General features: G+C 38.0%; 1 protein-coding gene across 2 annotated transcripts; it reads left to right on the forward strand.

Moving 5' to 3' along the window:
* The first annotated feature begins 371 nt into the window (after positions 1-371).
* Positions 372-13,728, forward strand: LOC140112349 (myocardin-like). Of its 2 annotated transcripts, XM_072132460.1 has the most exons (13): positions 372-456; positions 1,917-1,972; positions 2,485-2,557; positions 2,687-2,848; positions 4,279-4,454; positions 7,033-7,161; positions 7,460-7,698; positions 7,958-8,105; positions 8,258-9,205; positions 9,300-9,416; positions 9,819-9,941; positions 10,460-10,517; positions 10,891-13,728. In XM_072132460.1, the coding sequence occupies exons 1-13, from the start codon at positions 450-452 to the stop codon at positions 11,409-11,411; spliced, it is 2,757 nt and encodes a 918-aa protein (XP_071988561.1). In that variant the 5' UTR covers positions 372-449; the 3' UTR covers positions 11,412-13,728. The 2 variants fall into 2 exon arrangements, with proteins under 2 accessions (XP_071988561.1, XP_071988560.1); XM_072132459.1 differs by lacking the exon at positions 9,819-9,941 and having other exon boundaries at positions 394-456.
* The last annotated feature ends 281 nt before the right edge of the window (positions 13,729-14,009 follow it).

Below are 14,009 nucleotides of genomic sequence, written 5' to 3' on the forward strand. Positions count from 1 at the left end.
CCACACCATAATCCACAGGCCTAGGTTACCAAGAAACCTCGCTCTGGTCCAGAAGGTCCTGGTGTAGCTGGTATACAATGACGACTAGTTGATCCCATGTGGTAGAAAGAAGACACAATTCCCATTTACTCATCAACTCTAACTAACAATGGCGTGATCCTCCATAATTGTCTTGGTATGATCCATGATGATTTTGTGATTTTTTTTGCATGAGGTTTTACCCCAACATTAACTCTGTTAACCATCAGATGTAGGATGTCTAACCCTACTACACAATGTCAATGAGATGTGTTGAAGATGAGAAGAGAAAGTGCATGAGATCTCGTTGGAGACAAATAATCTTAGTCGTGACCAAGGAGGTCTTCATTGTTGACATTCTTCTTCTAACAGTGTTACAGCTACGACTTCAGCAGAGGAGAAACCGACAACACCTGGTGGAACATGGCCTCATGCCCCGTAAGTATTATAGGGTTTTATCAAAACCACCACAAAACACAAACCCCCCAACCAACAGTATGACGGAATCTGAGGGCTGCGATCCAATATTCCAGGAATACTAAGTATTCGGTCATTACTTGACATGACCTCCCCTATACGCAATCTTAAACACTCTCCTGTTGTTCTATAGACATGAGTAGGGGCTGAACTGATCCAATTTATATTCTGTGTCTTACTGTATATAGAATCCTCCTGGATGTCTAACCCTAAGAAGCATCCACCAACTTCTTGTGTCTAACCAACTTCCGATTTCTAATTTTGTGAATAGTCCACCAACTTCTGGTGTCTAATTTTAGGAGTAGTCTAATTTCTGGTGTCCAGTTGTAGGAACAGTCCACCAACTTCTGGTGTCTAATTTTATGAATATGATGCGACCAACTTTCAATGTCTAATTTTATGTATATGCCACCAACATCCGATGTCTAATTTTAAGAATAGTCCACCAACTTCTGGTGTCTAATTTTAGGAGTAGTCTAATTTCTGGTGTCTAATTTTATGAATCGTCTACCAACTTCTGGTGTCTAATTTTATGAATCGTCTACCAACTTCTGATGTCTAATTTTATGAATCGTCCACCGACTTCTGGTGTCTAATTTTAAGAATATTCCACAAACTTTTGGTGTCTAATTTTAGGTATATTTTACTGACTTCCACTACTACTGTACTACACGTTGGTTGAATTCCTTTAAAGTAGACCCCAAGGGTTTAAAGCTATTAGAATAAGTTGTACAAAAAAAATGTCACATAATACCAATAGAGCCTTAGAAGGTGAGGTGGGAAGTCTCTAAGAGGCCTCAAAATTGGAAACTGTCATCGGTAAGATGCCTCTTTAAGGAACTATTTAGGCTATGCTGTGGTTGGAATATAGGTGAGGTGTTCCTATTCATGACTAAGGACCAAGAAGGTCAGAAACGCGTCAGATTTTAATCCATTTTGTAACCGCTGTATCCATGTATGAATAAAGTCTCAAGTTTTTTGATACAAGCAAGCAAGAGTGCGAACCTCATCTTTAACAAATCCATTGTTCCTATTCACTGCAGTAGTGGATTATAATATAAACGGTTTGGATGCAAGCCCGGGGTCCAAGCCTTCTAGAGGGCCCTTAGCTTAACCTCAGGAACTTCTGATACTCTATTTCAGAACATTAGGTGTTCACTATGACAAAAAACAAACGGTTTCTATACAATTTACAGATCCAGGTGGTACATGGAAAGATTATGGGTTCTATGAGAACTTGTGACTGGTCAATATCATAGAGAATAAAGGGTTGTTCACCGTCTTTCCAAATGCTTCAGGCATCACAGATGGTCCATCATCGACAATTACAAGCCAATGACTACTTCAGTAGCGCAGATGTACAAAGATAAATATTCAGGTTTATATTAATCGTCTTCATTCTATGTTTGTTTGTGTTGTAGCCCTCAAAAGTCCAGCTGCATTCCAGGAGCAAAGGAAAAACTTGGAACGAGCCAAGGTAGAGAATCCTTACTTCATAAATCAGATGTGAAGGAACGGAATCTAAATTCTCCAATGTGTCTTGTAAAGTGGGAAATGTAAAGATGGGGGAGGAGGAGGTCTAGCACTACTCAAGATTCATCAGTTCTCTTCTGGGTACTCTGGTTCTTAACAGTTCGAAACCTACAAGGTCTTATGAGATCTAGTAGCCTTCTGACAATGCTGACCTGCCTGAACCCACAGAAAGCAAATTGTTAGGCTAGAAGGTTACCTAGATTACCTAGAAGGTGGACACCTATGTTGTGGCTAGTTCTCAGGACACCATGACCTTACATGTAGCCTGAAACTATATCCAGGAAGTAGCGTAGACGAGGGAAAGTGGGGATGATGCTCAGTCTATTTACAGACAATGGTGTTCTTCCTTTCATGAAAAACCATCTGGAGAACCTCCATGAAAGTGCCACCTGTCCAGTATCGTAGCTTCATGCCTTGCTACATCCACTTTTTCACATTTGCTTTTGGCTTTTGTAGAGTGAAGAATATTTAAAGCACAAGGTGAGAAGCAGGCCGGAGAAGTCCGATCCCAGTAGTATGCATCTACAAGGTAAGCTCGAGGTCCATTCAGAACATAGAGAATGAGTTTATTTAAAGATGCACTGCCAAGAAGGCTAATATTGAGGTGCTTCAAGGCCTTCAGCTTTAAACCTAAAGTTTGCTATATTTGCACTTCTAGAATCAACGGCCGAGGGATCGTCACAAGCTGCCCAGATGAAACTGAAAAGGGCTCGGCTTGCAGATGACCTAAATGAAAGGATTGCCCTCAGACCAGGCCCCTTAGAACTTGTGGAAAAGAATATAATTCCTCTTGAATCTACTGTGAAAGAGGCCATGAAAGGTAATCTTGAGGGTCTTATCTTGGTATCAGTTGACTGTGTAGACCAATGATTTTGGATTAATATTTTGTGAGTTTTTTTAGATCTTAGTGGGGTGGGTTGTCTCCTATCATTAAGTCTTGTGAAAAGTACTTTGTAGTCCAGAGGTTCTCTATATGCACGGAACTGTTATGGTGTTGAGTAGTAGAGATCTTTGGCATAAGTCGTAGATTCCTTCATGACGATAGGTCTCAACAATCAAGATGTTTGGACTGTTAACAGCTTTTCTCTTAGAATAATGATTTACGACCCTCCCGGTGGTATTAAATCTTTACTGGTTCTAACCTATAAAGAAGGATCATCTGGCTTTAACCTCCTGCAGATAAAATGTTTAGACACTGCAAAGTGCAGTCAAGTTATTTACGTAATCTCTCCGGCTTGAGTGAAGAGGAAGAAGCCAAAACTTTAATAATTTCCAAACCAAGGGCAGCTTTGTCTGCATTCTTAGCTGGCACATAGCTGAGGGCTGATATCACAGCCCCATTTACCAGCTTCCTGTCAACGCTCATAGTCATCCATCGATGAGGAGGTGCAGGATTATGAAGCCGGTGGGTCACGTTACTACCTGACATGGTGGTCTACACCAGGAGCTCAACAAATCGGAGTGGAATAACTTACTGTGCTGGAGAACGTGAACATTGATGGAGCTTCAGATGGTCTCTTGTCATTCAGGATCCTTTCTACATTGGTCAACGCTAAAACCAAATGGTGGTGACCACAGAATTTGTTAACATCTACGAAAGAACTACCAAGTTTTTGGTTTCCGATAAGGTTGAAGCCTGATCATAACAAAAAGGCTGAGAAGACACCTAAGAGGTTAAGAAATTTTACTTTTTTTTTTAAACCCATTCACCAAAAATGTATATCTGGCTTCTAAAAAAGTTTAAAAAAAAATCTCAAAAGAAATGAAACAATAAGCTTGAACTTTTTTATCACCCGATTACATTTTTTCAAGGCTAGCATGTTAGATCGACAAGTTGGCGTGGAATCAAAATGTTTGCTTTCATCTCAATCTAATTTATTCTTGGGTTTACCATGATATTTTTTGATGTGGGCTACTCAGTGTCTAGGCACAGGCCATGTTATGTAGAAGGCACTGAAGTCCGTGACAAAAATAACTTCCCCCAATTTGTCAGTATCATGTGTCTCTAATAAGAAGTGTGCACCTGCCTCCAGATTAGGGGCTCTGGTTAGTGTCTACAGTTATCAAGTTTTATCAGGTCTCGGGAGGGAAGTGATTAAGGTCAGAGGTCTCTTATCCCAGCAGTAGTAAATTTTGACTACATCCAGTTGTCACTCCACAGTGATAACATTTAGTGTTCTTTATACCCCACCACTTGGGGATAAGTGTTTAAAAGGTTTAATCCTGATTACATTGTTATTCTTTTTGTAGGAAATTCAGCCAATTACTCCAAGCCGGTGGACGCCTTTGCTTTCGAAGAAGACAGCAGCAACGACGAGTCCCCTGATCAAGAGAGAGGCAATGACTCTCAGGGAATTTTATCTTCATCTCCACAAGAGACCAAAAACATGGAAGCCACTAGTTCTCCAGACTCTGGTCCAGTACAGGTAGGTACTCTGTTACAGATGAATATTCTTTAATTAGTTGTTGACACCACAAACCATGTTCAATGCCGTACATCAATGTTTTGGTATGTTCTTGGAATTGTTGGAAGAAGCATGTTTTTTTTTAACCAGTTGACCCACACTGTACTTTTTATGGTCTCATTCTTGTAGGACACCACATACCATCTTCATTTAATAGAGTCTAATATGTTCTTGGGATTGTTGGCCCAAAAACCTACTCAAAACTACTCTCCAGATCACCTTCATTGGTTGATATATTTGGAGGAAACCTTTTGATGGGTTTATTTTTGTATGGCAGCATAGATCATCTAAAATATATTTTTTTCTGGAAGTTGTTGGCCCAACCACTGACTATAAGCTAGTATAATATCTCTGTCTCCTGAGAGACATATTTTTGTACAATCCCATAGGCTACATGTGGTTGATAATCTAGTATGTTCTTGGGGTTGTTGGCCAAAACACTGATCTTAAATGGCAATTTAAGACCCTCAAATATAGGTGGACTCATTCTTTTGGAACACCTTAGACTACCTTCAGTGGATGATACCCTATAATATATTCGTAGGGTTCTTGGCGTATTGGGAGCTAAGTGTGGAGTATGATTGGCAGGTGTTGTTTTGAGTGTTGACCTTCTGCGCAGTGGAACCTATTAATTTGTTATGTCAATTGACTTCTGAAAAGAAACAATGGTGAAGTCTATACCTGATGTTGTTACAAATGTCCATCTGACGTAAGCCAGGACCAGTGAATGTTCCATCTTGTCATAATTCTTCAGAAGATAGTAATGTTCTGCATTGGGTTATACCGAGGGATTGTTAACCCGAGATATGACAGAAGTTTGGCTTGGACCTTCTTACTCCTCATTCCTCTGTCTTTGTAACACTGTGTACTTGGCATAACCACCCTCAATTTTCCAAGCTCTGAGGGCAGACGGCCAAGGTATTGTCTGCATGCTGCGTCTAATTACAGATCGCTAATAAAACCTGATTGGTCTCTGAGGCTTTTTGGTTGGAGCGAGGGCATCACGTTCACAATCAAAGGCATCGAGGCTTTTAGGCAAAGAAAAAAAACTATATAAAATCTAAAAGCCGTTTGAGATTTTTGAAGGTTCATTTAAAAAAAAATAATATTATTGACTGTTTTTTTTTTAATCTTTAAGGGAACAAACATGAGTTATATTTTTTCCAGTTTTTTTTTTTTTTTGTATTTTTCCTTTGATAATTCAAACTTACGTATAAGTAATTTTGGTGAATATTTAATTTTATTTATAATATACATCACCTATTTTATAATTCTTTTTATTTGTCATTTTATTATTAAATAGGGGTAAGATTATTTAAGTATTCTAAAAAAAATGTATTACATAGCAAAAAAGTTCTTTTTATTAAATTTTTTTAAATGAATGATGTTATTGTAGAGGAAGTTAATTTTATTCTAATATTTCAATTAATAAGTCATTTTGTTCAAATTATTGTAATATTAAAAAATTTAACGACTTGTTTATTTACCTTTTTATTTCAAAGTTTATTAAAAGTAACTTAATTGTTTTAATACGTTTTCATTAAAAGAAATTCAAAATGAAGATATTATAATCTGTAGTTCGCCCCTTAGAGCTTCAGGTATATTTTGGATTTTATAAAGATTTGTGCTACTGAAATCCAGTAATAAATTTGCGTGCAGGACTATCCTGTCAGTAACCGTAGCTAGACGGTATTTCCAGATATCCTGATGTAAATGAAATGTTCCCCGGAGACTTAGTGTTGGGAGCTGCCAGGCTCAGCTTTAGAGTCGGCGGCTTCTTCGCGTCTGCAGAAACTTGGAATTTTAAGACTCGCGTCAATTTCCAGACACTGAATGGATTAAAGAATTGTCGCCTCCGTCATTCTCATATCCCAAACATATTTTAACAACTCGCTAAGATTACTCTATTATGACTCCACAAAGCGGAAGTTGACGTGAAATTTCATTCCAGGCCGTCATCTAACTCGTTCCGGAGTCTAATTATTACATCTTATTAGAATTTATATATAAACTGTTAATCTAAATTATTAAAGTTAATTAAAATTATTATTATTATTATAATTATTACAATTAATTAAAGTTAATTATTAAAGTTAATCACAATTAATCGAAGTTATTAAAAAGAAATAATTGTAATGTTTTTCAATTTCATTTCGTAACTTAAATAATCACAATATAAGAAATAATATAATAAAATATGGCAAATTATTAAAATCAAAAAATCACTTTTGTTCAATTATTGTTTACGGTAATAATTTTTCTTCTATTCATCTCTAATGACCAAGAAAAGTCTCTATTATAATTTTTTGCTATAAAAGAATCGCTGATTAAAGCAATTTAAAAAATAGAATTTTTTTTTACGTCAGTAAATTTTTTTGTATGTTCCTTCATAAATCGATAAGACGACTGTCTTCTTAGACTTTCTGTCTCTAATCCTGGTGCGTTGCCTGAGTGTTCTGGAACGTCTGGTCTCTGGGTGAGGGGTAAGAGAGAAGCAAAGTTTTTGTATCTCAGACCTTTTCTTCGTTGCTTACTCTAGAATCACACCCCAGAAAATGAAAATGACTCCCAGGATGGCAGCACACACCACAGTCATTCCTCTTCTCTGCACTCAGAAGGTCAGATGTCTACAACCGGACAAGTGGCCCCAAGTTCTGCAGCAGGAAAGGTGAGTTAACCATTAGAAAACCTTGAAACCTCTGGGAAAGATCTTAGAGATAAGTCTCACCTGTAAAAGGATACCCAGGTGACACCATCGCAAAGGGCGTTACCACCCGAGACAAACAGGTCCTTTTTGAAGAGCTTTGGACTAACTGACAACCCCCTCACTTTAATTTGAGAGATGAGTCCTGCACAAGTTCTAAACCCAATGCAATGAACCCATTTTATCGGTAAAAATAAACATATAAGCCACATCAAATATCCAGATATTACTATCAACTTCTGTTCTTGTTTCAACCCAACAGACCAAGTCTCCTACAGATTCCAAAAACCGGCACAAAAAACCTAAAGATATCAAACCAAAGGTGAAGAAGCTAAAATATCATCAGTACATTCCTCCAGACCAAAAGGCGGAGAAGTCTCCTCCACCCATGGACTCTGCTTACGCCAGGCTCCTACAGCAGCAGCAACTCTTCCTTCAACTGCAGATATTAAGCCAACAGCAACACTTCAACTACCAAGGCATGCACCACTCACATCTCAAGTACGTACTACCTCTGCCCCTGTATACATCCATATGGCTATAAGTACATGCCTTATGCAGCCATCATTGCTCCATGATCTACAACATGAGAGGTCCACTTAGATCCAACACAAACTGTGATTTGCATATGAACATACAAGTTACCTCAAGTTTGAGGGAACATTGCCTCCGTCGTCATATTAGTCATTCTATAGAAAAGATTCTCTTGATCATACAAAATACATTTTTGTAATTTGTTTTATGTAATTTTGTTTTTAAGGCAGCCAAATGAGCAAATGACTCGGAATTCAAACTCGACCATGATGAATAGTCCTTCATTGTCTCCTGTGAAGACCACATTCTCAGGCCAAGGGAACATGTCCTCCATGAAACCAGGTCTACTGCCCTCCAATCTGGATGATTTAAAAGTAAGTTGTGGGTTGACTTTTTGGGCACCTACGTGGGTAGGCTTTTTCCAACCCTGTTTTTTTTGGGATCTATGTGGGACACCAGATGTTTTGTGATTGAAAGCTGTAAACCATGAAATCTTTCATGAAAATTGGTTTTATTTTCTTTCAAGGTGTCAGAATTACGGCAACAACTAAGGATACGTGGCTTGCCTGTCTCTGGTACAAAAACATCACTGATGGAACGACTGCGACCTTTCCAAGAGTGTGGTGGAAATACTGTTCCTACATTTAGTGAAATCACAACTGTAACGTTTCCGGTTACTCCAAATAACTCAAGTTTCCAAACTCACCCTTCAGGAGGAATCATTTCAAATGGATTCTATCAGTTTGGTAGCACAAGTTCTACCCCACCAATATCTCCGGCCTCTTCAGATCTCTCTGTTAGTGGTTCTCTACCTGATACTTTCAGTGATGGACCAATGTCTTCTCCTCAGTTTGGTCTCCACCCTTCCCCTATCCACCTAAGTGCTGAGGAAAGTCTGATGAGCAGTATCAACAGTGGTAGCTACCAAGTAGAACTGGAAGGCATGGATGCTGAAAAAGACAAAATGTTGGTGGAGAAGCAGAAGGTCATCAATGAATTGACCTGGAAACTCCAGCAAGAGCAAAGACAAGTTGAGGAACTTAGGCTTCAACTGCAAAAGCGAAAAGGGAATAGTGGACCACTTGACAAGGTTCTTCCATCTCAACACTTTTTTGGAGTTCCTATCAAGCAAGAAAATATCTCCAGTTGTCCATTTGCATCTAAGCAAATGACTCTGAAAACCCAAGCAAACAATCTATCTGAAAAACATGGGTCATGTACGACACAACCGATGCCTTGCCTGATGAACAACCATTGCATGGAGGCTTCCAACCCAAACTCCATCATGTCTTCCACGTTCTTGAGTCCTCAGTGTTCTCCACAACACTCTCCCATTGGAACTACAAATAGTCCACAGCACATTAGTTTACCACCATCTCCCAATAACCACTACTTGTTGTCTGTATCTCCAAACTCACAAGGGGATACCCGTAGTGTATCACCGCAAGTCAACCACCGGATTCACGCAACACAGGTATGGCACTGAGAAATGTTCTCCCACCAGGGAGTCAGTATGTCGATGTATTAGGTCTCAGATTATCATAAATACTTCAACCTTTTACTTTCAGAATGCTGGGAGTTCTGTCTCCTACTCTCCAAATCAGCCGTCCTACATTGATCAGGCAGAAAACAAGCAGAGTAACAAAGACCGAGCCCCACCAAAAAGTCCATCAGTATTAGGAAAGGTAAGGACCGGATGATGTATATTTTGTGGTTGAAGCTCATTTTACAATGGTCTTAATTTTATGGTTGGAGCAATCCGCAACTTTTTGAGCGTTCTATGACACATGGGCGTTGCCATGGTGATCTGAAGTTTGGACCTTTTTGACCTAAATTTGAAAATAAAATATGTAATTAGTAGAACCTAAAATGACCCCAATATCTAGTGTAATGAGCTAAAGAGTTTCGGCACCAGGCAAACAAGTACATCCAAGCATTAGGAATGGAAAGGTTGCAGATGTAGGTGGTGGACACTGATGTAACTTTAAAAAAACTTTCAAAATTATGGCTCGGAATGGGATATTTGTCCACTGCCAAAGGACATTTTTACAATTAATCCATATTCTATATAATCTATTTACTTGCAGATAAGTGCTTTACAGCCATCTCACCAGGCAGGTCAAAAGCTTCCCACCCCTGGCACGAATTTCTCAAATGCAGCCTCGTCAGTTTCCAAGCAGCTTCCCTCCTATGAGGATGCAGTCAGACAGGTAATTAGAAGCCAAAGGGCCAAGATTTCTTAATATTTCTAAAAATTAAAATACATAATTTACCCCTTTGGAACATCAGAATTTTTGGCATGTTAACCCATTCAATTGGTCCAAAAAAATGTCACCATGGAATCCAATGATGTCATCTCTAGTTGGTTCCCTACGGAGCTGTAATGGTTTAGCTCAAGTCTTTGACATATTGCTGCCTGGGAAAAGGGTTAAAACTCCAAACCAAAATAATAACTTGCTTAGACATTTCCAATCTTCAACCCAAGTACCATGTCACCCAAATTACTCACGGGATGCGTAGATCCCCAAGAACGCTCATTCTATTGATATTGACCTAAGCTCATCCTCCGGTGAATATCTCCAGGGGTTGGATCACTTGGCTTTTGACCCTGTGTATATCCATTAGGATCAAGTACCACTGAACTTTTTGTGACAATTGAATTGTTTTAACCCACGGTAGACAATCTGACAATTCTTATTTAATATTTCTTCTTCTTTTGCTTTAACAGCAAATAACAAGGAGTCAACAAATGGATGAACTACTTGATGTTCTGATCGAAAGTGGAGGTAAGAACCTAAAAAGATGATCTATATAACGCTGTAAATAATTGAGACCCTATTGCGGGAGGATATACAGGGTATTTTTGGATCATTGTACTATCCATAGTTAAATAGTCTGTCCATACAAAGTCTATGGAACAGGATGACCGATTTTTTTAGATGTAGAATGGGATGTAATTTAATTAATAGTTCATTGGACTCCAGTAACCTGTCAACCTCTAGTTACCCAGGAGACTCTACTTTTTAGAGTCCGTATTATGGCTGTCCTGCCTTCATGAGCTCTTATATTGTCCAACAATGAAGCAATTAAAGCTCTATGAAAAGTTCACCATCCAGTTTTGAGCAAAAAATATTAAATATTTCTTCAATCTTCTTGCAGAAATGCCAGCCAATGCCAAAGATGAAAGGTCATGTGGGCAGAAGCTCAATCAACTGAGTGTGCCAACTGGAAACCCAAGTGTGACCACTGCAAACTCTCATCTTCCATATGACAACTGCTCAAATAGTGATGGCCACCTTGAAGTCTTACTCAACAGCCAAAGTCCCATGGGAAGACCTAATGAAATTCCACTGCTTAAAATTGGAAACGACGATCCACACTTTGAGCGCGTCATTGATGGATTTTCTGGAAAAGGTTCTGAGGAAATGTTGGAAACTTCTTTATCTCCCATGGAGACCCAACTGTCCCCATCATCCGTGGAAAGCAATGGCCTTCATCACCTGAGTTTTACTGAATCGCCTTGGGAGACTATGGAGTGGTTAGACTTAACACCACCAAGTTCAGCTACAGGTTTGGGGTCACTCACCACTACTGGTCCCAGTATCTTCAACACTGATTTTCTCGATGTTACAGATCTCAACTTAAACAATGCAATGGACCTGCACTTAGAACAATGGTGAAGTCTTGTCTCTTTAAACAATACAAACTGTCAATAAGAGGCCTTATTGAAACTTTCAATACCTTTAGCCTTAATTTTTTGCCAAAGATAACCAAAAATGTCCTCTACACGTGCCAAAAAAGTCCACGCAATTCCAAATCAAGCTCCATGTTTTTTGTGTGGCCTTGGACAACCAAACAAGGACAAATATTAAACTATGTGGCCTTGGAGTTCACCGTGTCTTGGGACTACAACAAATGGTAATGAGTAATGGTACGGTCCAGTAGCAGTCCCACCAAAGGGGGTCCTACATATTGAGGCACCCAACAGGAACCTATATAGACTTTCTCGACAGCCTTGCCTCCATATTTTGATTCATTCCTCTTGATTTAACCTTTTTTTGGTTAAAGAACTTTTTTAAAAAATTGATAGTTTTGAGTGATAATTTGTCTCTTGAAGAAGTCACTGTTGGACATTGTACTTTTTAAAGGGTTGCACCACTTCTTATTTGTACTTTGGTTATGAGAGCTTTTTTGTCGTTACCACACTTCAAAAATTACAGTCTTGATTGATTTTTATTTTTATATGTTTTGAGGTACTGTTCATTATTGTCTGAGAGATATACATGAGTATATTTAATGATATCTAATGATAATGATGACTACAAATTGTTTGATTAGATGGTAGACCAGGGTCAAGAAGTGAAAAAAATTGACCAAAGTTGGCTCAAAAACTCTGCATTTCTAGAAAGTTGGGACTACCTTGAGTGGGATATAAGGTAGGCAGAGATTGTTTCTAACTATTGGCCCAGTGATGGTCCACTATTCTCCATATAGCAGTAGAGAGGAGCCATTTCCATTAAACGAAGGCCCAACTTTTCTCAAGGTGGAAAAGAAGTCCATGTGTCAAAGTCTGGAGACATCTATAGACCGTAAGAGGGTTGAAAGAGTAAGAGAACTTAAGTTCTGATCTTGGGTGGAGACCCTAAGGTTCATCATAGGTTTATCTGAAAAACCGTGCAAAATAGCTCTAAATAGCAGAGTTCGGAGATGATCCAAGGGCAGAAGATACCAGGCATCCAAAAAATTCGAACTCTACGTGTAAATTTCATCAAATATTGAAGCATCTATGGATCTATGTACAGATGTAACTTCCATTGTACCCTAAAGAGATTGAAAAGTCTGTCCAAACTTCATATTTTGCTACTGGAAAAATTTAGAAAAAAGTTTGGAAACACACTACTTCCTTTCTCTCGACGGTTTAGCCTTATGGTGGAATTTGGTAAAGAGGCAAAAAAAGAAAAATTTACAAATGTATAATACACGACCACGTAACTCCGCACAATCTTGTATCATTTTCACTGTAAATATTGGAATGTTTTTGTATTTTTTTTTTTGTAACCTACAGGCAGATGTGTTTATACCTTCTAAGTTATGATGGTCACCGATTTCCGGAACAACGTGGCTGCATGCTGTAAATATGTAGAAGTAGCTGAATTTGGACCATTCACCGTTTTCTAACATTGTACAAAAAAAAAACGTTCACCGAGCACTGATACTATAGAGGGCGATCACCGAGCGCGAGAAGATTTACTTAATAGCCATTCCATACTGATCCAAAAATAGCACTTTAGCAAATCCCAGATTCTAACTAGCTCCCAGTTTTTTCCATCCGAAACCAAAAAAAAAAAAATGTCGATGTACCGATTACCGAAATTAGGAAAATTTACAGGAAAATCTAAAGTATATCATTTCCTTAATGCAAATTGTATTTTTACCTACCAAAAAAAACATTATTTTAAGAATTTGGGGAAATATGAATATTCCATGACCTAAAAATGGGAAATGAAATAATATATTACACATTTTTCCCAAAAAGTTTTTTTTTTCTTATATTGTTGGCCTTTTATGTGTGTATGTGGTTATGTTATTTTCATTTCAGTTACCAAAGTTTTTTTTTTTTGGTAAACTTTTGTCACCAAAAATGTTTGTAAAATATACAATAAGGTTATCTTGTACTGAAATATTGGTTTAAGTTTTTTGGTTTAGGATTTTGTGACCGTCACATTCTTTAAAAAATACAAGAAAAAAAAAATTTACAAAAATAGTCATTTCCCACCGTCACGTAAAGATGTAATAGATAACATTGTTTGCTGTGTCTTACAAAAATTCCTTTGATGCATTAATTATACACAAAATCGCTTGTTCATATCCAGTAAGGCCCAACCCAAAAAAAATTCTTAATCACCAAGGGGACAAAAAAAAAAAAAAATCTATCAGTTTGTTACTGGAATACATGATAGGAATGTTGTGTTATCACTTAGGGGACCAAGTCCTCCTTGGATGAGAGGTTTTAGAGGTTTTAGGACCCGCCCCAGGGCTCTGTTTTCACGCAAGATGCTTTCGAAACAAAAGATCCATTAATACATTTTTTTATCGAGATTTTAAAAACAATTAAACCAAATTTCACATTTACGTTAAGAAAACTGCATTCTACTTGTGGTTCACAAAAACATTCATCTTTATACATTTTATCCTTTAAAAATATGGATTCAGTTATTTATATTTTTTTCACTTGAAAAATCTTTACCCCTGAAAATTCCCAAAAAATTGACGGAACG

The sequence above is a fragment of the Engystomops pustulosus genome, unplaced genomic scaffold (genome assembly GCF_040894005.1).
Source record: "Engystomops pustulosus unplaced genomic scaffold, aEngPut4.maternal MAT_SCAFFOLD_709, whole genome shotgun sequence".
Taxonomy (NCBI): domain Eukaryota; kingdom Metazoa; phylum Chordata; class Amphibia; order Anura; family Leptodactylidae; genus Engystomops; species Engystomops pustulosus.